The following is a 23,003-nucleotide window of genomic DNA, read 5'->3' as shown; positions in this document are numbered from 1 at the left end:
AGCAGGGGCCTGTCGTGAAGGTGAGTGAGTGCCTTTAAATTTGCTTACCTTTCAGCGGGAGCAGGGTTTGAGGTAATATCAGGTAAGCTCCTCCTTTCTTTTCTTTTTCTTGTGTTTTTTTTTTAAATCTAGAGGTGATGTCAGGGAAGGCAGTACAATGCTCCTCCTGCAGAATGTTTGAGGTGAGGAACGCCATCAGTGTCCCTGCTGATTTCATCTGTGGGAAGTGCACCCAACTCCAGCTCCTCAAAAACCGTGTTAGGGACCTGGAGCTTGAGCTGGATGAACTTCGGATCATTCGGGAGGCAGAGGGGGTCATAGATAGGAGCTTCAGGGAAGTAGTTACACCAAAGACTGGAGATAGATGGGTAACTGTAAGAGGGACTGGGAAGAAGCAGTCAGTGCAGGGACCCCCTGCGGTCGTTCCCCTGAGTAACAAGTATACCGTTTTGGATACTTGTGGGGGGGGGGGGGGGACTTACCAGGGGTAAGCCATGGGGTACGGGCCTCTGGCACGGAGTCTGTCCCTGTTGCTCAGAAGGGAAGGGGGGAAAGGAGTAGAACATTAGTAATTGGGGACTCAATAGTCAGGGGCACAGATAGGAGATTTTGTGGGAGCGAGAGAGACTCACGTTTGGTATGTTGCGTCCCAGGTGCAAGGGTACGTGATGTCTCGGATCGTGTTTTCTGGGTCCTTAAGGGGGAGGGGGAACAGCCCCAAGTCGTAGTCCACATTGGCACTAACGACATAGGTAGGAAAGGGGACAAAGATGTCAGGCAGGCCTTTAGGGAGCTAGGATGGAAGCTCAGAGCGAGAACAAACAGAGTTGTTATCTCTGGGTTGTTGCCCGTGCCACGTGATAGTGAGATGAGGAAGAGGGAGAGAGAGCAATTAAACACGTGGCTACAGGGATGGTGCAGGCGGGAGGGATTCAGATTTCTGGATAACTGGGGCTCTTTCTGGGGAAGGTGGGACCTCTATAGACAGGATGGTCTACATCTGAACCTGAGGGGCACCAATATCCTGGGGGGGAGATTTGTTAGTGCTCTTTGGGGGGGTTTAAACTAATTCAGCAGGGGCATGGGAACCTGGATTGTAGTTTTGGGGTACAGGAGATTGAGAGTATAGAGGTCAGGAGCACAGATTTGACTTCGCAGGAGGGTGCCAGTGTTCAGGTAGGTGGTTTGAAGTGTGTCTACTTCAATGCCAGGAGTATACGAAATAAGGTAGGGGAACTGGCAGCATGGGTTGGTACCTGGGACTTCGATGTTGTGGCCATTTCAGAGACATGGATAGAGCAGGGACAGGAATGGTTGTTGCAGGTTCCGGGGTTTAGGTGTTTTAGTAAGCTCAGAGAAGGGGGCAAAAGAGGGGGAGGTGTGGCGCTGCTAGTCAAGGACAGTATTACGGTGGCGGAAAGGATGCTAGATGGGGACTCTTCTTCTGAGGTAGTATGGGCTGAGGTTAGAAACAGGAAAGGAGAGGTCACCCTGTTGGGAGTTTTCTATAGGCCACCTAATAGTTCTAGGGATGTAGAGGAAAGGATGGCGAAGATGATTCTGGAAAAGAGCGAAAGTAACAGGGTAGTTGTTATGGGAGACTTTAACTTTCCAAATATTGACTGGAAAAGATATAGTTCGAGTACATTAGATGGGTCATTCTTTGTACAATGTGTACAGGAGGGTTTCCTGACACAATATGTTGACAGGCCAACAAGAGGCGAGGCCACATTGGATTTGGTTTTGGGTAATGAACCAGGCCAGGTGTTAGATCTGGAGGTAGGTGAGCACTTTGGAAACAGTGACCACAATTCGGTGACCTTTACATTAGTGATGGAAAGGGATAAGTATACCCCGCAGGGCAAGAGTTATAGCTGGGGGAAGGGCAATTATGATGCCATTAGACATGACTTAGGATGTGTTGGTTGGAGAAGTAGGCTGCAAGGGTTGGGCACACTGGATATGTGGAGCTTGTTCAAGGAACAGCTATTGCATGTTCTTGATAAGTACGTACCAGTCAGGCAGGGAGGAAGGGGTCGAGCGAGGGAACCGTGGTTTACCAAAGAAGTGGAATCTCTTGTTAAGAGGAAGAAGGAGGCCTATGTGAAGATGAGGCGTGAAGTTTCAGTTGGGGCGCTTGATAGTTACAAGGAAGCGAGGAAGGATCTAAAGAGAGAGCTGAGACGAGCAAGGAGGGGACATGAGAAGTCTTTGGCAGGTAGGATCAAGGAAAACCCAAAAGCTTTCTATAGGTATGTCAGGAATAAAAGAATGACTAGGGTAAGAGTAGGGCCAGTCAAGGACAGTGGTGGGAAGTTGTGTGTGGAGGCTGAGGAGATAAGCGAGATACTAAATGAATACTTTTCGTCAGTATTCACTCAAGAAAAAGATAATATTTTGGAGGAGAATGCTGAGACCCAGGCTATTAGAATAGATGGCATTGAGGTGCGTAGGGAAGAAGTGTTGGCAATTCTGGACAAGGTGAAAATAGATAAGTCCCCGGGGCCGGATGGGATTTATCCTAGGATTCTCTGGGAAGCCAGGGAAGAGATTGCTAAGCCTTTGGCTTTGATTTTTAGGTCATCATTGGCTACAGGAATAGTGCCAAAGGACTGGAGGATAGCAAATGTGGTCCCTTTGTTCAAGAAGGGGAGTAGAGATAACCCCGGTAACTATAGGCCGGTGAGCCTAACGTCTGTGGTGGGTAAAGTCTTGGAGAGGATTATAAAAGATATGATTTATAATCATCTAGATAGGAATAATATGATTAGGGACAGTCAGCATGGTTTTGTGAAGGGTAGGTCATGCCTCACAAACCTTATCGAGTTCTTTGAGAAGGTGACTGAACAGGTAGACGAGGGTAGAGCAGTTGATGTGGTGGATTTCAGTAAAGCGTTTGATAAGGTTCCCCACGGTCGTCTATTGCAGAAAATACGGAGGCTGGGGATTGAGGGTGATTTAGAGATGTGGATCAGAAATTGGCTAGTTGAAAGAAGACAGAGTGGTAGTTGATGGGAAATGTTCGGAATGGAGTTCAGTTACGAGTGGCGTACCACAAGGATCTGTTCTGGGGCCGTTGCTGTTTGTCATTTTTATAAATGACCTAGAGGAGGGCGCAGAAGGATGGGTGAGTAAATTTGCAGACGACACTAAAGTCGGTGGAGTTGTAGACAGTGCGGAAGGATGTTGCAGGTTACAGAGGGACATAGATAAGCTGCAGAGCTGGGCTGAGAGGTAGCAAATGGAGTTTAATGTGGAGAAGTGTGAGGTGATTCACTTTGGAAAGAATAACAGAAATGCGGAATATTTGGCTAATGGTAAAATTCTTGGTAGTGTGGATGAGCAGAGGGATCTCGGTGTCCATGTACATAGATCCCTGAAAGTTGCCACCCAGGTTGATAGGGTTGTGAAGAAGGCCTATGGTGTGTTGGCCTTTATTGGTAGAGGGATTGAGTTCCGGAGCCATGAGGTCATGTTGCAGTTGTACAAAACTCTAGTACGGCCGCATTTGGAGTATTGCGTACAGTTCTGGTCGCCTCATTATAGGAAGGACGTGGAAGCTTTGGAACGGGTGCAGAGGAGATTTACCAGGATGTTGCCTGGTATGGAGGGAAAATCTTATGAGGAAAGGCTGATGGACTTGAGGTTGTTTTCGTTAGAGAGAAGAAGGTTAAGAGGTGACTTAATAGAGGCATACAAAATGATCAGAGGGTTAGATAGGGTGGACAGCGAGAGCCTTCTCCCGCGGATGGAGGTGGCTAGCACGAGGGGACATAGCCTTAAATTGAGGGGTAATAGATATAGGACAGAGGTCAGAGGTGGTTTTTTTACGCAAAGAGTGGTGAGGCCGTGGAATGCCCTACCTGCAACAGTAGTGAACACGCCAACATTGAGGGCATTTAAAAATTTATTGGATAAGCATATGGATGATAAGGGCATAGTGTAGGTTAGATGGCCTTTAGATTTTTTCCATGTCGGTGCAACATCGAGGGCCGAAGGGCCTGTACTGCGCTGTATCGTTCTATGTTCTATGTATGTTTGTATCTTACAAGACAAATCACAAGCGCTTGTTGCAAGCTTTATAGATGACAGAATGAAACATGAAGCATGAGGACTGGTTTGAGTTTAGCACAAGATTCTGACTGCAGCTAGCTTTTAAGGTTTGCCATATATGCAAGTTTACACAAGCCAATAATAGAAAGACAATTTTTTAAATCACTGCAACCAGTGAGCATTACCCTTTTATATTGAATGGGTCTTTAAAGATGTGCCGCATTTTATTACTCCTGAAACAACTTTTATGTAGTAGTAAAATACCACAGGAGCATTATCAAACAAAACGTGACACCAAGCTACACATGATATTTGGGCAGATGTCCAAAAAGAAATAGATTCTATGAAGTGATAAGGTGGAGAGGAATACAGAACAGAGGATTTCAGCAGAGAATTCCAGAGTTTGAGGCCTTGGCAGATCAAGACATGGCTCCCCAATGGTGGGATGCTGAAAATCAGGAATGCTCAAGAAGCCAGAATTGGATATACTGCAGATATTGGGAGGGTTGTAGTGCTGGAGAATATTGGAGTTAATGAGGGGCAATGCCATTGTGGGAATTGAAAACAAGGATGAGAATGATAAAAATACCAGCCTCCCCGGACAGGCGCCGGAATGTGGCGACTAGGGGCTTTTCACAGTAACTTCATTGAAGCCTACTCGTGACAATAAGCGATTTTCATTTCAATAGAGGCATTACTCAGCATAGATGAGTGACCAGTGGTGATGGATGAATGGGACATAGTGCAAGTAAAAATATGGGCAGGTGAATCACTTCAAGTGTACGGAGGGTAGAATGTCAGAGGCTGGCCAAAAATGCATTGGAATAATCAAATCTAGTGGCAGCAGAAGGCAAGGATACGTGTTTCAGCAGATGAACTGGGGTAGAGGCTGAGTCAGGTTACAAAAAGTGGAAACAGGTGGTCTTGGTGGTGACAAAAATATGCAGACGGAAGTTCCTCTGGGTCAAATATGACATCAAGTTTGAAAGCAGTCTGTTTACAACTAAAATACACAAAATTATGTACATTTCCCTTCAAGTCTTCGTTCAGATCTCATTAGATCCCAAATTAGCTTTCATAAATTGTTTTACTGCTTCAAGGGCAGCACGGTGGCACAGTGGTCAGCACTGCTGCCTAACAGCTCAAAGGACCCGGGTTCAATTCCAGCCTCAGATGACTGTGAAGTTTGCACTTTCTCCCCGTGTCGGTGTGGGCTTCCTCCGGGTGCTCGGGTTTCCACCACACTCCAGTAATGCTGTTTTTACTTACAAACTACCGTATTGGCCAGGTCTAGAGCAGACCTACAAGAACATCACTTGCCCACCCAATCCACACTAAGTGGCCAAAGATCAGGAACACCAGTCTAAATAAAGCCAGAAATTAAGGAATAAACTCTCTTAAGCAAGCGAACAGCACATCACTGTCAAGTTACAAGCCTGCCAAGTACCTGGGAATCTAATAATTAGTTGATGTGACTGACCAATGGATTGGATATTTGCCACTTTATGTTCATGGCAGAAAGAAAACAAAAATTGTGAGGACCCTGCATATTCAACCCTGTACTACACCAACAACCTGCCAAATTATAACAGCTAAATCTCAAGTGTTCCTAATACGCCATACAGCAAATATAATATTCCATCATAGATTTCAAATCACAGGTACAAGAAGTTTGAAAGGAGGGTATATTTCGTGCAAGCCAATATTCCTATTTGGCCCATCAAATCTGCACAGACCCTTGGAAAGAGCACCCTTCTTAAGACCACCCCTCCACTTTATCCCCGTAACCCATTAACCTGACCTAATCTTTTGGACACCAAGGGTAATTTAGGCATGGCTAATCCACTTCACCTGCACATCTTTGGACTCGGGGGGGGGAAAGAGAGAGAGAGAGAGAGAGAGAGAGAGAGAGAGAGAGAGAGAGAGAGAGAGAGAGAGAGAGAGAGAGAGAGAGAGAGAGAGAGAAGTGGAGCACCTGGAGGAAACCCACGCAAACACAGAGGGAAAGTGCAAACTCCACAGTCACCAGAGACCGAACGCAACTTGAACTCGGGGGGGCCCCTGGAGGTGTGAGGCAGCAGTGCTAACCACTGTGCCACCGTACCACCCCATTGCTTTTAAACATCGCTTTTAAGTATTTGAACACTGATCACATCACTCAGCCTCTTATACTTGCAATTTGTCCCATTCACTTTTTCACCCTAATTTGTGCTTCACATATTAAACTGCCACACGCCTGCCCACATTGCAGTAATCTACATAAATCCCCATGGAAACCTTGCCATGCTCTCACAATTATAAACATCCCTCCTCATATGCAATAGGAGCCAAACACTGACCAGTTTCTGACTTTGGGGTGAAGGTGTGGAAGAATCAATTGCATGCAAGCAGTTTATGGAAACTATTGGTAGGCAAGATTCAAAACGAAGGTTAAAAGTTTCCAAATATATACTTCATGTTCGAGACTTTACTGCGCCATTTCTAATGTCCCAGTTTGAATTACGTTCAAAATTAGAACAGTTTGGTTTAAAATCACTCATCCTTATTCAATTCTAATTTATTTAATAACAAGACAATTAGAACCTTTACTGTTTCTATGCTTATGGCAAATTGCCAGCAACACTTGAACAATTCACTGAAATTTCATTGCACCAAATTATCTTTGGCCCCCAAAATTACTAATGCCAATCCCCAAACGATCCCATGGTGGTCAAAGATGCAAATCAACAAGCAACTGCTTTCTTTGTGATGCTTTTCTCAGTCCAATTTCTTCCCTTTAAAATGTCACTGAAGACCAAACATTCAGGCTTTGACAGCTGCAGGAGAACCAGATCAACAGAGCAGAGTGATATTATTCCTCATAACTTTTCCTGAGATGCTAAAGCATCTTGTTTATTGCACATCTTTATGAACATGTACAAAATATTGTACAAGCTGGAAATCTGAATTAGGAACAGAATGAATTGGAAATACTTCTGGCAGAATCTGTGGAGAGGGAAACAGTGTTGATGTTTCAGATTGATGGCTATTTTTCTATTCAAAGCCGATGCCAGACTTCTTCAGCATTTCCAGCATTTTGTTTTTATTCACGAACAGGTGGTGTCTTGTTTCATCCACATGGAGTGGAATGAGGTACACAAATTACTTTCCAAAGTTTGATCAAGAACAAATTCAATGAAGTGTTCAAATGGTTCAACAAGTTAGCACTCATCATGCTGATGGCTTTTGATCAATACCACTGACATTCTGAAGTATGTAGTTGCCCAACGAATAGTTCAATAGAAAAATTAGGTTTCAAAAATATGAAATCATGTTTGGAAAAATAAATTAAGCATCAAAAAAAATTTTTAAACCACCACAGCACAAGAGGTCTCAGTAACACTTTAGTCTAAATGGAAACACATTTTAATGTTCCCAAGCCACAACACACAGGTTCAGGCATTCACGCTGCAGTAATTACCTCCAAAAGCTAGAATTTTCATTGTTGAACAAACGGATTTTAGATTACACAATTACAAGATACATTGTTGAAAACTTACTTACTCCACCCTCACCACACCCCTCAAGTATTTACTGCCTAGCTTTTATTTAGATAATTCTAGCAGGCAGTAACACAAGATGTTCAATGCCAGCATTTGCAGAGACATATTTAATCAATTTAAGCAAACCAAGTGTAATGTCCTTTATTTGCCAGAAGAAACAAAAGGTGAAGCTGATGAAAAAATACACTATTATCACAAGTGTGGCTTTAAAGAACCCCCCAAAAAACATGAATCATGGAATTAATTTCTCGTCCACAAGATTAGTCTTATCCATTATATGAAATTTAGCAACAAGGTGGGGACAGGTCAGTGGGGACATTTTTAGGGTGCTGGTTATGTAAAGCCATGTTGGCTGGTTTGGGGGGGGGGGTAAAAACAGTGTTGCTGTTATTGTGAAATGAAATGAAATGAAATGAAAATCGCTTATTGTCACGAGTAGGCTTCAATGAAGTTACTGTGAAAAGCCCCTAGTCGCCACATTCCGGCGCCTGTCCGGGGAGGCTGGTACATTGTGTGTTAAAATCTAAAATATAAATACCTAAATAAACATATTTATTAAAAAAATAAATTTAGCAGCAAGACATTTTTGACACCTGGCGCATTCGTTCAATTGTGTTGAGAGAGAGCAAGGGCTAATTTATCAGTTGCATTTGCTACATATAACAATAATTAGAAAAAGCCTAAAAACAATGGGTTGAATAGGTTTGCTTCAAAAGAAGTTGAACCTATGTACTTGCTCATTGGTGAATAAACTGAACTATTATACTGTAAAATGGGTTTAGAATGAACAGAATATTGGAAAATAAAATAGTTTCATTGATTAGAATCTGATGTTACCCTGATGAAATGTAAAAACCGGCAGTGACATAGTCATCTCATATAAAAAAAGAGTATATTAAAATATTTCTGCAAAAGTGTAAAAAATTGCAGTCTTTAATCAATTGTTTACACATTTAATAAATAACTCAAGTTACAGTTTTGCTACACTGTCAGATTACAGCCTGAATGCTTAAAGCTACAGATACAGATGTTGACTTTATTTAAAAATACCTTATATGTGACAAACTTGTGCCCACAAACTCCTATCCAGTTTGAAGTCTAACAGAGGCAAGTTTTTTCCTTCCATGTTGAAAACAAATTGCATTTATACACAAGGTTCTCGAGCAAATTACAACAATTTGGGCGCTGCTACAGTTAATCTGCAAGACACATTGCCATGAAGCAGTCAAGCATTTTCATTAATATTTCAGGTAACATAATGCAGAAAACTGCTAAAATGCTCCTACCATGCCACAGTTCAAGTTCTTCTCCACTTTGCAGAAAGTGTGAGGTGGAGTTTCTCCTTTACTGGTAATAATAACACAGATATCCGTCACAGCCAAAGAATTCTGAGGTCTGTTCAACGGAGCCCTCCGATGTGTAATGAAGATTCTCTGAGAAGTGGCTGAACTGTTGTTAACATTGGCACAACGGCCAAAGGGAGTTGCTTGTAAGATTTCACAGCCTGGAATTAGACGTTCCTTCCCCTCATATAAAACCCTAAAATGAGAAAACAAAAAACTCATGATAATTATTCTACCGTACTCGCCAATTCAACAAAAACAGGCAACAGAACATCTGGAAAAACAGTGACTCCCCATTTATGTCTCGCCAGCAAGCACGGTCAAAGTACTCTAAATTAATCTCAATCATACTTGTCTCAAGGTGCTTGAAGATTATCAGCATTAGAGATTGTTGCTCATTCCATTTATTAGAGCCCAGTTGATACTAAACACTCCATACACTGAAAACATTGATGTCAGTGTAGTTTGAACACATGTCGTTAATATTTAAAACGCATCTTAAATTTCCACTGAGTTTGTTCAATTAATCTTCGAGATAACATACTGCTAAATAATAATCCCAATAACCACTTGTGTAAGTGCATTAAGGACTATGTGGGAAAAATTGTTGTTCTGTACTTCAAATGCCATTTAAAAGGCAAGAAGGATTAAACAATCAAAATATCAAGCCAAATATAAAAAAACCATGGTGTAATATCCTGAATATTTCCAAATGAACACACAACGCTGCCTGGAGAAAAGAATCATCAGACGAGGACCAAATGTACTTATCTCCCCAACACAGTACTTTTAATTGTCTTTTATGACTCATACGCTGTTGCAAAAGAGCACAGTGATATAAAGCATGATCAGCTCTACTGCAGTTTACATGAATATACAGTGAAACAAAACTAATCAGTTCCCTGAAGGGTATAGTTGAATAAAATTTATCTTAGAAGTGGAAGCAATAACAGTTCAATTCTTCATAACCAAGGTTAAACATTACCCACTGGACAGAGAAAAAATTCAGGGGGGGGGGGGGGGAAAGAGAGAGAAGAGACAGTCCCCTTGATGCTTGAGAGTGACTTCATCTCGTGAGAATAAAAGTCAGTGATTAGCAAGGCCACAAGTTCAATTCAACAACATGAATTTGTAAAGTACTGGTTTAGCTCAGTGGGCAAGACAGCTGGTTTTGTGATGCAGAACAAGGCCAGCAGCGCGGGTTCAACTCCCGTAACAGCTTACCCGAAGAGGCGCCGGAATGTAGCAACCAGGTGATTTTCATACTTCATACTTGGTGACAATAATAGGTTATTATTATTTTTAATGTAGGAAGATATTTCAAGGTGCTTTACAAAGCCATTACCAAAATTTGTCACCTAAGTAGATAACGGCAGGCAAAATTAATTTTAAGGAACACTTAAAAAAGAGAGAGGTACAGAGGTTTGGCGAGAGAATTTAGAGTTCGAGATCTAGGCAGCTGAAAGCACAAATGCTAATGGTGGACTGATTAGAATCAGAGATGCTTGAGAGCAGAATTGGATGAGTGCAGATATCTAACAGGACTACAGAGCTGGATAGGACAATAGCTTAGGAGCGGCAAGGTCAAGAAGGTATTTGAAAACAAGGGTGAGAATTTAAAAAGTAGAGTTTTTTTCTGGACCGGGAGCCAATATACATAACCAAGTACAGGGGTGATGGATGATCAGAACTTGATGCATGTTAGGATATATGAGCAGAGTTTTGAGTGAGCTCAAGTTTATAGATGATGCAAAGTGTGATGCTGCCTTGGATAAAGAACTAGAATATTTAACTCTGAAATCACAGTTGAGGGCTTCAGCAGATGATCTGAGGCAAGGGTAGAGATTGCATGTGCTGCAGGAGGAAGTAGGTAGTCTTTGTGATGATAATTACAGTTTAAGGGGACAGAAGCTCAGCTCAGAGGCAAATAGGGCAGTGGGCAAGAGGGATAGAGTTAGCAGATGGGAAACAGCCGAGCTCAGCTTGGCAGCAGTCCAAATATTACAACCACCTTTAGCAAGCCATGATGCTAAGTGGCAAGGCTAATCCAGTTTGCAACTCTGGCTGGAACAGTCTCTATGCATGAGATCATGTTGGCTCTCAAGCATTTTGGAGGCAAGAGTGCTCCCACTGATGTAATGGTCGGCTTGAATTAGAACTGACACCTGAAATCAGAAGATTCTGTGGTCAAATCTGGACTCGAGCTTAGAGTTTTAGGCTGATACCAGTGTAGTACCAAGGGAACGTTGCATTGTCAATCAGAATAAAAAGTCAGGCTCCACCTGCCTGTTCAAACGGACAGAAAGATTCTCATGTCACCCATTCAAAGTAGGCTTCTAAATTTGTCAACATCCATCAAAATAAGTGATCAGTCGACTTAAGGATGTTTATGTCAGTGGTTCTCAATCTGGGGATCCACAGAGACCTACCAGGGTATCCAAGACATTGATGGATGCCCAGGGCACCATGGTCAAGAGGGAGAGAGTCAGCTGCAGCCATGCTCTCTTCGAACCAGACTCCGATCAAGGATAGGCAGATTCTTTAGTAAGAAGCAGAAACACCTCACTGACATCTGTAAGTAAACAACTGCTTTCCTAAAAAACCTTATTGGAACAACACATGCATGCAACACATCTTTGTTATGTGTTATATAGTATCAGCAGCCATTGGAAAAATGAGTTATTAAGGAAGTAGTAGCAGGACATTTAGAAAATAAATACAAGCAGGCAGAATCAACATAATTTTGTGAAAGAGAAATCATGCTCGACAAATTGAGTGTTCTTGGAGGATGCATCAAGCAAGGTGGATAATGGTGAACCACTAGATTGTGTATTTGGATTTCCAAAAGACGTGCACAGTGGTGCCACATTAAAAAAAAACTCTTGGGTGTTTGGTGCAATATATTAGCTAACTAACATGTTAATAATTGTAACTGGTGGAATGTCACAGGGATCAGTGCTGAGGCCTCAACTACTTATGATCTATATTAATAATCTTTATTGTCACAAGTATATTCTCACATAGTTTACATTAACACTGCAATGAAGTTACTGTGAAAAGACCCTAGTCACCACATTCCAGCACCTGTTTGGGTACACAGAGGGAGAGTTCAGAATGTCCAATTCACCGAACAAGCACGTCCTTCGGGACTTGCGGGAGAAAACCGGAGCACCAGGAGGAAACCCAGAGGGAGACACGGAGAACAGGCAGACTTGGCATGGTGACCCAAGCCAGGAATCGAACCTAGGACCCTGACACTAAAGCAACAGTGCTAACCACTGTGTTCCTGTGCCGCCCGAATTGGACAATGAAATCGAATGCATTATAGCCAAATTTGCTGATTATAGGAAAATAGGCGGACAGCAAATTGTGAAGAGGATCTAAATCAGGGGTGGGCAAACTACGGCCTGCCAAAGGTCTTTATGCGGCACACCAAGTCATTTAAAAAAAAAAAAAAAATTTTTGAAATTTAAAAAAAAAAAATTTTTTTTTTTTTAAGGTTAATTGGGGGGGGGGGGCTGTTGGGTTACTTACTGGTATAGGGTGGATACGTTGACTTGAGTAGGGTGATCATTGCTCGGCACAACATCGAGGGCTGAAGGGCCTGTTCTGTGCTGTACTGTTCTATGTTCTATATGAGGCGCCCAGAATCATAACCGGGTGAAGTAATTATTTTACTTAATATACTATGCGGCCCTTTAAAATTGTGAATTTCTGAATGTGGCCCTTGCACGGAAAAGTTTGCCCACCCCTGATCTAAATAGTCTGCGAAGGAATATTCATCACGTTTTTAAAAAGAAAATTACTACAGCTGCTGGAATCGGAAACAAAAAACAGAAAATAATGGACAATCTCAGTCGGTCTCAGCATCTGTGGAGAGGAAAGGGAGTTAACATTTCAAGTCTGGATGACTCTTGGTCAGTCTTTTCGGTTGTTGTTTCATGAAGTCTTTGGTGAGAGGAACCAAGGGATGATGATGTTTGTACTACAAGATTGAATACATCCCCCGTCATTTGGGAAATAAAGGCAAAGTTTTAAGTATGCGTGCTGGTTGTGTCATTAATTTTTGTATGAGGGTTTTACAATGGAACAAATGCATTAGTTCAGATGCAGGAAGAACTCGGTCACATCAAATAGGTTGGCAAAGATTTTGCAGATGGACTATAATGTGGGAAAATGCTGTCCATTTTGGAAAAACTTTTTTTGAGGCATTTATATTAACATTCTGAATAACAGAACAGTCCGACACACGCAGAAACCCCACAGTAACATACCCAACTTCCCCCCCCCCCCCCCCGCCAACCCTAACTCCTAGCTAACCATATATTAGATTCCCTACCCTCTTCTCCACTTCCATGCTACCCCGAGGCAAGGGAAGCTGGAACCTGCCTCCGGACAAAGTCCTGTACCTGCAGGTATTGAAATCCATTCCCACCCAACAACTCAAAACTCCTCCTCTAGCTCCTCCAGGCTCGGGGAAACCCTCCTCAATGAAGAGATTCCCAAATCTCTCAATTTCTGCCCGCTGCCACCTCCTAAATCCCCAGCCAGCAACCCCCCCCCCCCCCCCCCCCCCCCCCCAGAGCGAACCGGTGATTGTCAGAAATCGCTGACCACACCAACGCCCCCTCCAATCTCATAGGCTGCCTCCATTGCCTCCACACTCTCAGGGTTGCCACTACCACTGGACTTGTGGAGTACCGGGCCCACGAGAATGGCAGAGGTGCCGTTAACAGAGTCTCCAGACTTGTGCCCTGACAAGATGCCGCCTCTACCTGGTCCCACACCGACCCTCCCCCACTACCCACTTCCTAACCATCGACACATTAGCCGCCCAGTAGTAATTAATAAAGTTCGGAAGGGTCAAGCCTCCCTCCCCGCGCCCCACTCAAGAAGGACTTGTGTCATTTTCAGTCTGTACCCTCCTCCCCTCCAATGACAGCGGTAGCAGATCCCACCTATGGAAGTCCACTTTCATTTGCTCAATCACCCTGCCCCCACCCCCACTATCCCTGCCAAATGTTTGATGCCCTCAACGCCATTGCCAAAGGCTCTATGGACAGGGCAAACAGTAGTGGGAAAAGTGGGCACCCCTGCCTTGTCCCCCTGCACAGACTAAAATACTCTGACACGGACCCGGTTGGTCCTTACATTCGCCACTGGTGCCTGACATAGCAACCGGACCCAATCCACGAATCCCTGCCGGAACCAGAACTTTCCCAGGACATCCCACCGGTGCCACCACTCCACCCGATCAAAGACCTTCTCTGCATCCATGGCCACCACCACCTCGTCCTCGCGCCCCTCCGCAGTATTATCACATTTAGGAGCCATTTAATATTGGACGTCAGGTGTCGTCCCTTCACAAATTCCATCTGGTCCTCCCCTGTTACCTCCGGGGCACAATCCTCTTGGTGCATAGCCAGCAATTTAGTATCCACATTCAACAGGGAGATCGATCTATACGACCCATAACTCTCCAGATCCTTATCCCATTTCAAAAGAAGGGAGATCGATGCCTGCGATAACGTTGGGGGGAGCACACCCAGCTCCTTGGACTCATTAAAAGCCTTACTTAGCAAACCAGAAAACTTTTTATAAAACTCAACCGGGTATCCATCAGGTCCCAGGGCCTTACCTGAGTGCATCGTCCTCAACCCCTGTATAACCTCCCATTTGCGAGGTGTGGTCTGACACCACAATTGCTGAATATTAAGCATCCATCACCTCACCACCTCAGCCAGCAGCGTTTTGGACAACACAAAGCAGTCTATCCGGGAATATACCTTATGTACATGGGAGTAGAATGAAAACGCTTACTCCTTGGCCTCCCAAATCTCCATGGATCCACACCCCCATGCGCTCCATAAACCCCTGCAGCTCCTTTGCCATAGCTGATACCTTCCCAGGCCTGGGACTCGACCGATCCAGCCTCTGATCCAGGACAGTGTTGCAATCTCCCCCCATAATCAGTCGATATGAATCCAGGTCTGGGATCTTCCCCAGCACCCGTCTGACAAACTCAACATCGTCCCAGTTTGGGGTATTTATATTTACCCACGACCATTGCCTCCAACTTCCCACTAACCATAACAAATCTACTCACCGGGTCCACTTCGATCTTCCCTCCCTTCAATGCCACCAGGATTGCCACCTCCCTCGTTTTAAAGTCTAATCCCGAATGAAACACCTGCCCAACCCATCCCTTCCTCAACCTAATCTGATCCCCCACCTTCAAATGTGTCTGCTGCAACATGGCCAGGTCCGCCTTAGTTGCCTCAAGTGCACGAACACACGGGCCCTTTTAGCCCCCGAACATTTCTCGCCCCCCCCCCCCCCTTCCCCCGATCAACCATAACCTCTCTTAGGTCACTCTTCGGCCTGTCCCGCAGCTCCCCTGGTCCGCCCTCGGGTAAACACCGTCATCACCCCTCCTCCACTTTGAAAATCCCATCCCCGTCAGTAGTCCGGTCCCCCCACCCCCACGTCGGTCTTCAGCTCACCCCCCACTTTGCTTCTGTAAACTAGCCCTCCCAGCTAGCCTGGCCTCCGCCCATTGCATCTAGCATCTCACTCCCCACTGGTTCCTTCCCCCCCGCTCTTAGCGCAAACAGTTGAAACAAAGTCAAGGAGCAAAAACAAACAAACAACTGCTCCCAAGGTCTGAGCACAAAGGCCCACCCCTCCTCCCTTTACAAATTACTATAACACCAAATCAAACAGGAAAAAAAAAAATCTTGGCAAGAAACAAGCAAAACCCCCGAAATAAGTCCAAACAGCACAGATCCAACATTTTACAAAACATATTTCAGTTCTCCTCAGTCAAATTCAAGATCCTCCTTCTCCTATCAAGTCTATTCCCTTCATGAAGTCCGCTGCCTCCTCCGACGAGCCAAAGTACCACTCCCGACCCCCATAGGTCACCATAGTCAGGCCGGGTACAGTAGTCCGAACTTGATGCCCTTCATGTACAGGGCCGGCTTGACCCTATTAAAGCTTGCCTTCCTCTTTGCGAGCTCTGCTCCCAGGTCTTGATACACCCAGATCTTGACATCCTCCCACGTACATGACCTTGTCAGCCAGGCCCACCTCAATGTGTTCCTTGTCCAGGAACCGATGAAATGGCACCACCATCGCCCTCAGCGGCCCACCCCCCTGGGGCTTTTGCATCACTGCCCTGTGGGCCCGACCCACCTCCAGCGGTCGATAAAACACACTTTCCCCAAGCAGCTCCTCCAATATCTTCCCCACATGGGCAACAGCGTCCGATCCTTCGATTCCCTCTGGCAGACCCACAATCCGAATGTTCTGCCTCGGAGAACGATTTTCCATGTCCTCCACTTTCTCCAGCAACCTCTTCTGCTGGTCACAGAACATCCCAATCTCTGCTGCTGTCGAGGCGGACTGGTCCTCATGCTCCCCCACCAGCTCCTCCAACCTCTGGATCGCCGGTTTTGTCTCCATGCGGTCAACAACCGCCTTGATCGAGTGCACTGCTCGGGCCAGGTCCTCCACACTTTCCTTCAGTTTTTTTTTTTAAATAACAGTACAGCACAGAACAGGCCCTTCGGCCCTCAATGTTGTGCCGAGCAATGATCACCCTACTCAAACCCACGTATACCTATACCAGTAACCCAACACCCCCATTAACCTTTTTTTTTTTCAGGACACTAAGGGCAATTTAGCCTGGCCAATCCACCTAACCTGCACATCTTTGGACTGTGGGGGGAAACCGGAGCACCCGGAGGAAACCCACGCACACACGGGGAGGATGTGCAGACTCCGCACAGACAGTGACCCAGCCGGGAATCAAACCTGGGACCCTGGAGCTGTGAAGCATTTATGCTAACCACCATGCTACCGTGCTGCCCGTTGTTGGGTGAACTTCTCATTTCAGAAGCTCACCAACTGGTCCACTGATCACTGAGTTGACTGGGTCCGACATCTGTTCATCCACCATCTCCATGCGGGCTCTCCGTTCCTCACTCACCACTACCGCCTGGTTCGTTATTTTCCGATGCCTTCTGGGCCGCAGCGCCATAAACTAGAGGTCCCTTTCTTCTGTTCTAGCTTCTACACCCTTGCTCGACACATTTCCTGCAACAATCCAGCTTAAAAGCAACACAAAGACCACCTTGAGCGGGAGCTGCCAAATGTGCGACCATTCACTCCATGGTCGCTGCCGAAAGACAATGCTGTCCATTTTGGCAGAAATAATAGAAGAACAGAATAATCTTTAAGTGGACAGAAACTGCGAAATGCTGCAATATAGAGCTGTCCTTGTAAATCACAAAATGTCAGCATGCAGGTACAGCAAGTAATTAGGAAGGCAAATGGAATGCAGGCCTTTATTGAAAGGAGAGTGGAATATACAAGTTGGGAAATCTTGCTAAAACTGTACAGGGCATTTGTGAGACCACATGTAAAGTGCAGTGGACAGTTTTGGTCTCCTTTGTTGAAAGATACATTTGCACTGCAAGTAGTTCAGAGAAAGCTCACTCGGCTGAATTCTGGGATGGAGGAGGTCTTATGAGAGGCTGAGCAAACTCATTGGTGTTACAAATGAAGGATGATCTCACTGAAACACAGAAACCAAGGGAAGAGAGTGCTAATGGCAGTCCCCAAAGATAATAAAAGGCGTGAATGCCAAAACGGCAGAGAAACTATAATCAGATATTTATTTATTTTTTAAAAAATAACTATCCACCCTGTCTATGCCTCAATTTTGTCGACCGCTATCGGGTCTCCTCTCCGTCTCTATCTTTCCAGTGAAAACAATCCTAGTTTATTCAACCTCTCCTCATGCCAATGCTCTGAGACTAGGCAACATCCTTGTAAAACTCCTTTGCACTCTCTCCAAAGCTTCCATGTCCTTCTGATAATGTGGTGACCAGAACTGCACGCAAAACTCAAATACGGCCTAACCAAGGTTTTATACAGCTGCAACATGATTTCCAGTGCGGACTCGATGGGCCGAATGGCCTCCTTCTGCACTGTAAATTCTATGAAACTATCTATGAAAATAGAGCATTGAACTTCTCCAGGTGGGCAGAAAAGTAGCAAATGGGAATCACTTCAGAGAAGTGAGGCAATGTTCAATAAACGGCAGGCTATTGAAGAGTGTAGAGGATGGGGCCCGTGTCCACAGATCCCTGGACAGTTGGATAAAGTAGTTACGGTATATGGGATTCTTTTATTAGCTAAGCAATAGAACACGAGTAGGGAGGTCAGGTTAGAAACGTATTAAATGCTAGCTTGGCCACAGCTAGCATATTGGTAATCACATTACAGGGCGAATATGATCGCATAAGGGAGGGCATTGAGGAGACTTACGAGGAAAGGAGAATTTTGGCTATAGGAAAAAATTAGAAAAATTAGTTCTCTTCAGAATAGAGTGGATTTAACATAAATATTTTAAGTAATGAGGAGTCTTGTGGATAGTAACGACCCATTTTGTTTGGCAGGGGGCAACTGGTGAAAGGATTATACAGGAGTTGAGGGAGATTTGTTTTTGCTCAGAGTCTGTTTGGGGATCGAGGATTCACTGCCTGAAAGGGTGGGAGTGGCAAAAACCCTCATCGCATTGTTATGTATGGTGAGGCTTGAGAAGACTGGTGGCAGTTTGGATGAGTAAGGGGATGTTAAGCACTTCTTTAAAAGTCTTAATTTGTTTGTATTTAGCATTTAACTGAAATTTACTGCCTAAATTGCAAATTTCCTACCCTCAAGCAGGGTTCAGGGCTATACTGGAAGAGCTGTTTAAGTTGGCTAATTAAGGAATGCCACGTAAACTAGTTTTTTCTGTAACTTTGGGTCAACTAACTCCTTAGTTTCAGAAGGATGTATAGAACGAGATTTCAGTATCACAGAGCAAAAGCAGTGTGATTTTGAACAGTGTGCTGCAGCTGGGTGATAACAGAGTTAGCCAAGGAAGGGAAGATGGTGTGCCATTGCTTTTGCCTTTTCTGTTTCATCCTGTAATTGGTTCTTACCATAAGGGATAGAAGCTAGCTGTGAGAGTATTGGGAGGGCTTTGACAAAGAGTCCAAGTAACAGGATAGTTGTTAAGGTGGACTTTAACTTTCCAAATATTGATTGGAAACGCGATAGTTCGAGTACTTTAGATGGGTCAGTTTTTGTCCAATGTGTGCAGGAGGGCTTCCTGACAGTACGTGGATAGGTCAACAAGAGGCGAGGCCACATTGGATTTGGTACTGGTTAATGAACCAGGCCAAGTGTTAGATTTGGAGGCAGGTGAGCACTTTGGTGATAGTGCCACAATTCTGTTACATTTACTTTAGTGATCGAAAGGGATAGGTATACCACAGGGCAAGAGTAATAGCTGGGGGAAAGGCAATTGTGATGAGATTAGGCAAGACTTAGGATGCATAGGATGGGGAAGGAAACTGCAGGGGATGGGCACAATTGAAATGTGGAGATTTTTCAAGGAACAGCTACTGCGTGTCTTTGATAACTATGTACCTGTCAGGCAGGGAGGAAGTGACTGAGCGAGGGAACCGTGGTCTATTAAAATAGTTGAATCACTTGTCCAGAGGAAGAAGGAGGCGTATGTAAAGATGAGGCGTGAAGGTTCAGTTAGGGCGCTTGAGAGTTACAAGTTAGCCAGGAAGGACCAAAAGAGAGAGCTAAGAGCAGCCAGGAGGGGACATGAGAAGTCTTTGGCAGGTAGGATCAAGGTAAACCCTAAAGCTTTCTATAGGTATGTCAGGAATAAAAGAATGACTAGGGTAAGAGTAGGGCCAGTCAAGGACAGTAGTGGGAAGTTGTGCGTGGAGTCACAGGAGATAGGAGAGGCGCTAAATGAATATTTTTCATCAGTATTCACACAGGCAAAAGACAATGTTGTCGAGGAGAATACGGAGATATAGGCTACTAGACCAGACGGGATTAATGTTCATAAGGAGGTGGTGTTAGCAATTCTGGAAAGTGTGAAAATAGCTAAGTCCCCTGGGCCAGATGGGATTTATCCTAGGATTCTCTGGGAAGCTAGGGAGGAGATTGCAAACCCCTTGGCTTTGATCTTTATGTCGTCATTGTCGACAGCAATAGTGCCAGAAGACTGGAGGACAGCAAATGTTGTCCCCTTGTTCAAGAAGGGGAGTAGAGACAACCCCGGTAACTATAGACCAGTGAGCCTTACTTCTGTTGTGGGCAAAGTCTTGGAAAGGATTGATAGGATATATAATCATCTAGAAAGGAATAATTTGATTAGAGATAGTCAACATGGTTTTGTGAAAGGTAGGTCGTGCCTCACTAACCTTATTCAGTTCTTTGAGAAGGTGACCAAACAGGTGGACGAGGGTAAAGCAGTTGATGTGGTGCATATGGATTTCAGTAAAGCTTTTGATAAGGTTCCCCACGGTAGGCTATTGCAGAAAGTATGGAGGCATGGGATTGAGGGTGATTTAACGGTTTGGATCAGAAATTGGCAAGCTGTATGAAGACAGAGTGGTGGTTGATGGGAAATGTTCAGCCTGGAGTTCAGTTACTTCTGGTGTACAACAAGGATCTGTTTTGGGCCGCTGCCGTTTGTCATTTTTATAAATGACCTGGAGGAGGGCGTAGAAGGATGGGTGAGTAAATTTGCAGATGACACTAAAGTTGGTGAAGTTGTGGACAGTGTGGAAGGAAGTTGCATGTTACAGAGGGACATAGATAAGCTGCAGAGCTGGGCTGACAGGTGGCAAATGGAGTTTAATGCAGAAAAGTGTGAGGTGATTCATTTTGGAAGGAATAACAGGAAGTCAGAGTACTGGGCTAATGGTAAGATTCTTGGTAGTGTGGGTCAGCAGAGATCTTGGTGTCCATGTACATACATCCCTGAAAGTTGCCACCCAGGTTGATAGGGTTGTTAAGAAGGCGTATGGTGCGTTAGCTTTTATTGGTAGAGAGATTGAGTTTCAGAGCCGTGAGGTCATGTTGCAGCTGTACAAAACTCTGGTGCGGCCGCAGTTGGAGTATTCCGTGCAGTTCTGGTCGCTGCATTATAGCAAGGATGTGCAAGCAATGGAAAGGGTGCAGAGGAGATTTACCAGGATATTGCCTGGTATGGAGGGAAGATCTTATTAAATGAAATGAAAATTGCTTATTGTCACGAGTAGGCTTCAATGAAGTTAGTGAAAAGCCCCTAGTTACCACATTCCAGCACCAGTTCAGGGAAGGCTAGTACGGGAATTGAACCGTGCTGCTGGCCTGCCTTGGTCTGCTTTAAAAGCCAGTGATTTAAAGGTTGAGAGATTTACGGCTGTTTTCATTAGAGGTGAAAGTTAAAAGGTGACTTAATAGAGGCATACAAGATGATCAGAGGATTAGATAGGTTGGAGAGCAAGAGCCTTTTTCCTCAGATGGTGATGGCCAGCACGAGGGGACATAGCTTTAAGTTGAGAGGAGATAGATATAGGACAGATGTCAGAGTTAGGTTCTTTACTCAGAGAGTAGTAAGAGCGTGGAATGCCCTGCCTGCAACAGTAGCAGACTCGCCAACATTAAGGGCATTTAAATGGTCATTGGATAAACGTATGGATGATAATGGAATAGTGTAGATGGGCTTTAGATTGGTTTCACAGGTCGGCACAACATCAAGGGCCGAATGTTCTATGTTCTATGAGTCATTGGACTCGAAACGTTACCTCTTCTCTCTCTCTCCAGATGCTGCCAGACCTGCTGAGATTTTCCACCATTTTCTCTTTCATTGTGAGTATTTGTTAAAGTGGTCAGGGTCTATTGTTCTCCTAAGTTTATAAAAAATACTTGTGGCAAAGTTAATAAAATCTATCTAACAATGGAAAATGATTCATTGAATAAAATAATAGTTGAGGAAGACACATTAAGGATGGCAGTGAGATCCAGGACAAACTCTCCTGCAGTGTTTGCGGCTTCAGGAACTTTGGCTCAAGAGCCATTGAGCTTGAGGCTGAGCTGCAGACACTGCGACACATCAGCAAGGGGGTAGGTTATCTGGATACTTTGTAATACACCTCGAAGGACAGGATCTCCTAATTCAGTCAGTGGCCAGGAATAGGGAAAATCTAGCAGCTTGTGTCGCCTGCCTGGTGTTTGGATTTGGGACATCTGCTTATGACTGGAGATGAACTTGCAGTGGGAAAGGGAGGACCTAGATGTCATGGTTTATGTAGATACCAGCAACATAGGTAGAACTACTAAAGAGGTTCTACAGAGCCACTTTGAGGAGCGAGGTAAATTAAGCAGAACCTCAAAAGGTAATCCAAAACCAAATTGACATAGGGCAAATATGATTAGAGAAATGAATGTGCAGCTCAAAGATTAGTGTGGGTGAAGTGGGTTCCTGTTTGTGGGGCACTGGCACCAGCTTTGGAGAAAATGGGATCTGGACTGTTGAAGCAGTCTACACCTAAATTGTGCTGGGACCAGTGTATGAGCAAGCTACATTACTAGTGAAGTAGAAAGGGTTTAAACTAAACAGTGGGGGCAAGGGACCAAACTTGGGAAGATATGGTAAATCTAAAAGTAGAGATGAGGCAAGAAAGGAAGGCATTAATATGATAAATAATAAACAGACCGTGAAAGGAAGGGATAGAGTACAAAGTTAACATTGCAGCAACAAGGTTACAAAAATAACAAAAAAGGATAAAGTTAAAGGCTCGGTGTCTGAATGCACATAGCATTCATAACTAAACAGAAGAACAGAGCACAAATAACAAACTTCGATAGCCATTACAGAGACATGGCTGCAGGATGACAGATTGGGACCTCAATATAAGGGTACATGATATTTGGGAAGGACAGGAAGCTGGGAAATGGTAGAGGGGTGGCTCTGTTAATTAACAGCGTCAACATGACTTCTGGTGGAGGCTATGAAGGAGTAGGTCGCACATTTGGTGGCTCCCGCTCGGGTCGAAACTTTGGACCTTTACCCCCGATTTTTTTTTTTTATATAAATTGGATCTGAAGTGGAAAACTGATGTTGGGTGCAATTGCGAAGAGGAATCCTACATCAGTGCATGGAGAAGCAAACCAGGAGTGCTCGCAAAGGAAAAACAGAAGGCGTGGGCTGAGGCAGCAA

At 44.5% G+C, this 23,003-nt stretch overlaps 1 protein-coding gene across 9 annotated transcripts in view; it reads right to left on the bottom strand.

Annotated features, from left to right (window-relative positions):
- Nucleotides 1-23,003, bottom strand: part of dennd4c (DENN/MADD domain containing 4C) — a 228,185-nt gene that overhangs the window by 142,576 nt on the left and 62,606 nt on the right. For all 9 annotated transcript variants that reach the window (XM_038804599.1, XM_038804598.1, XM_038804600.1 and 6 more), the window contains one exon: nucleotides 8,882-9,134. In XM_038804599.1, the coding sequence (XP_038660527.1) occupies nucleotides 8,882-9,134 (253 nt within the window). The remainder of the gene's footprint in view (nucleotides 1-8,881; nucleotides 9,135-23,003) is intronic.

The sequence above is a fragment of the Scyliorhinus canicula genome, chromosome 8 (assembly GCF_902713615.1).
Source record: "Scyliorhinus canicula chromosome 8, sScyCan1.1, whole genome shotgun sequence".
Taxonomy (NCBI): Eukaryota; Metazoa; Chordata; class Chondrichthyes; order Carcharhiniformes; family Scyliorhinidae; genus Scyliorhinus; species Scyliorhinus canicula.
The sequence above is the reverse complement of the archived record's forward strand: the minus strand, read 5'-3'. Positions and strand labels throughout refer to the sequence as shown.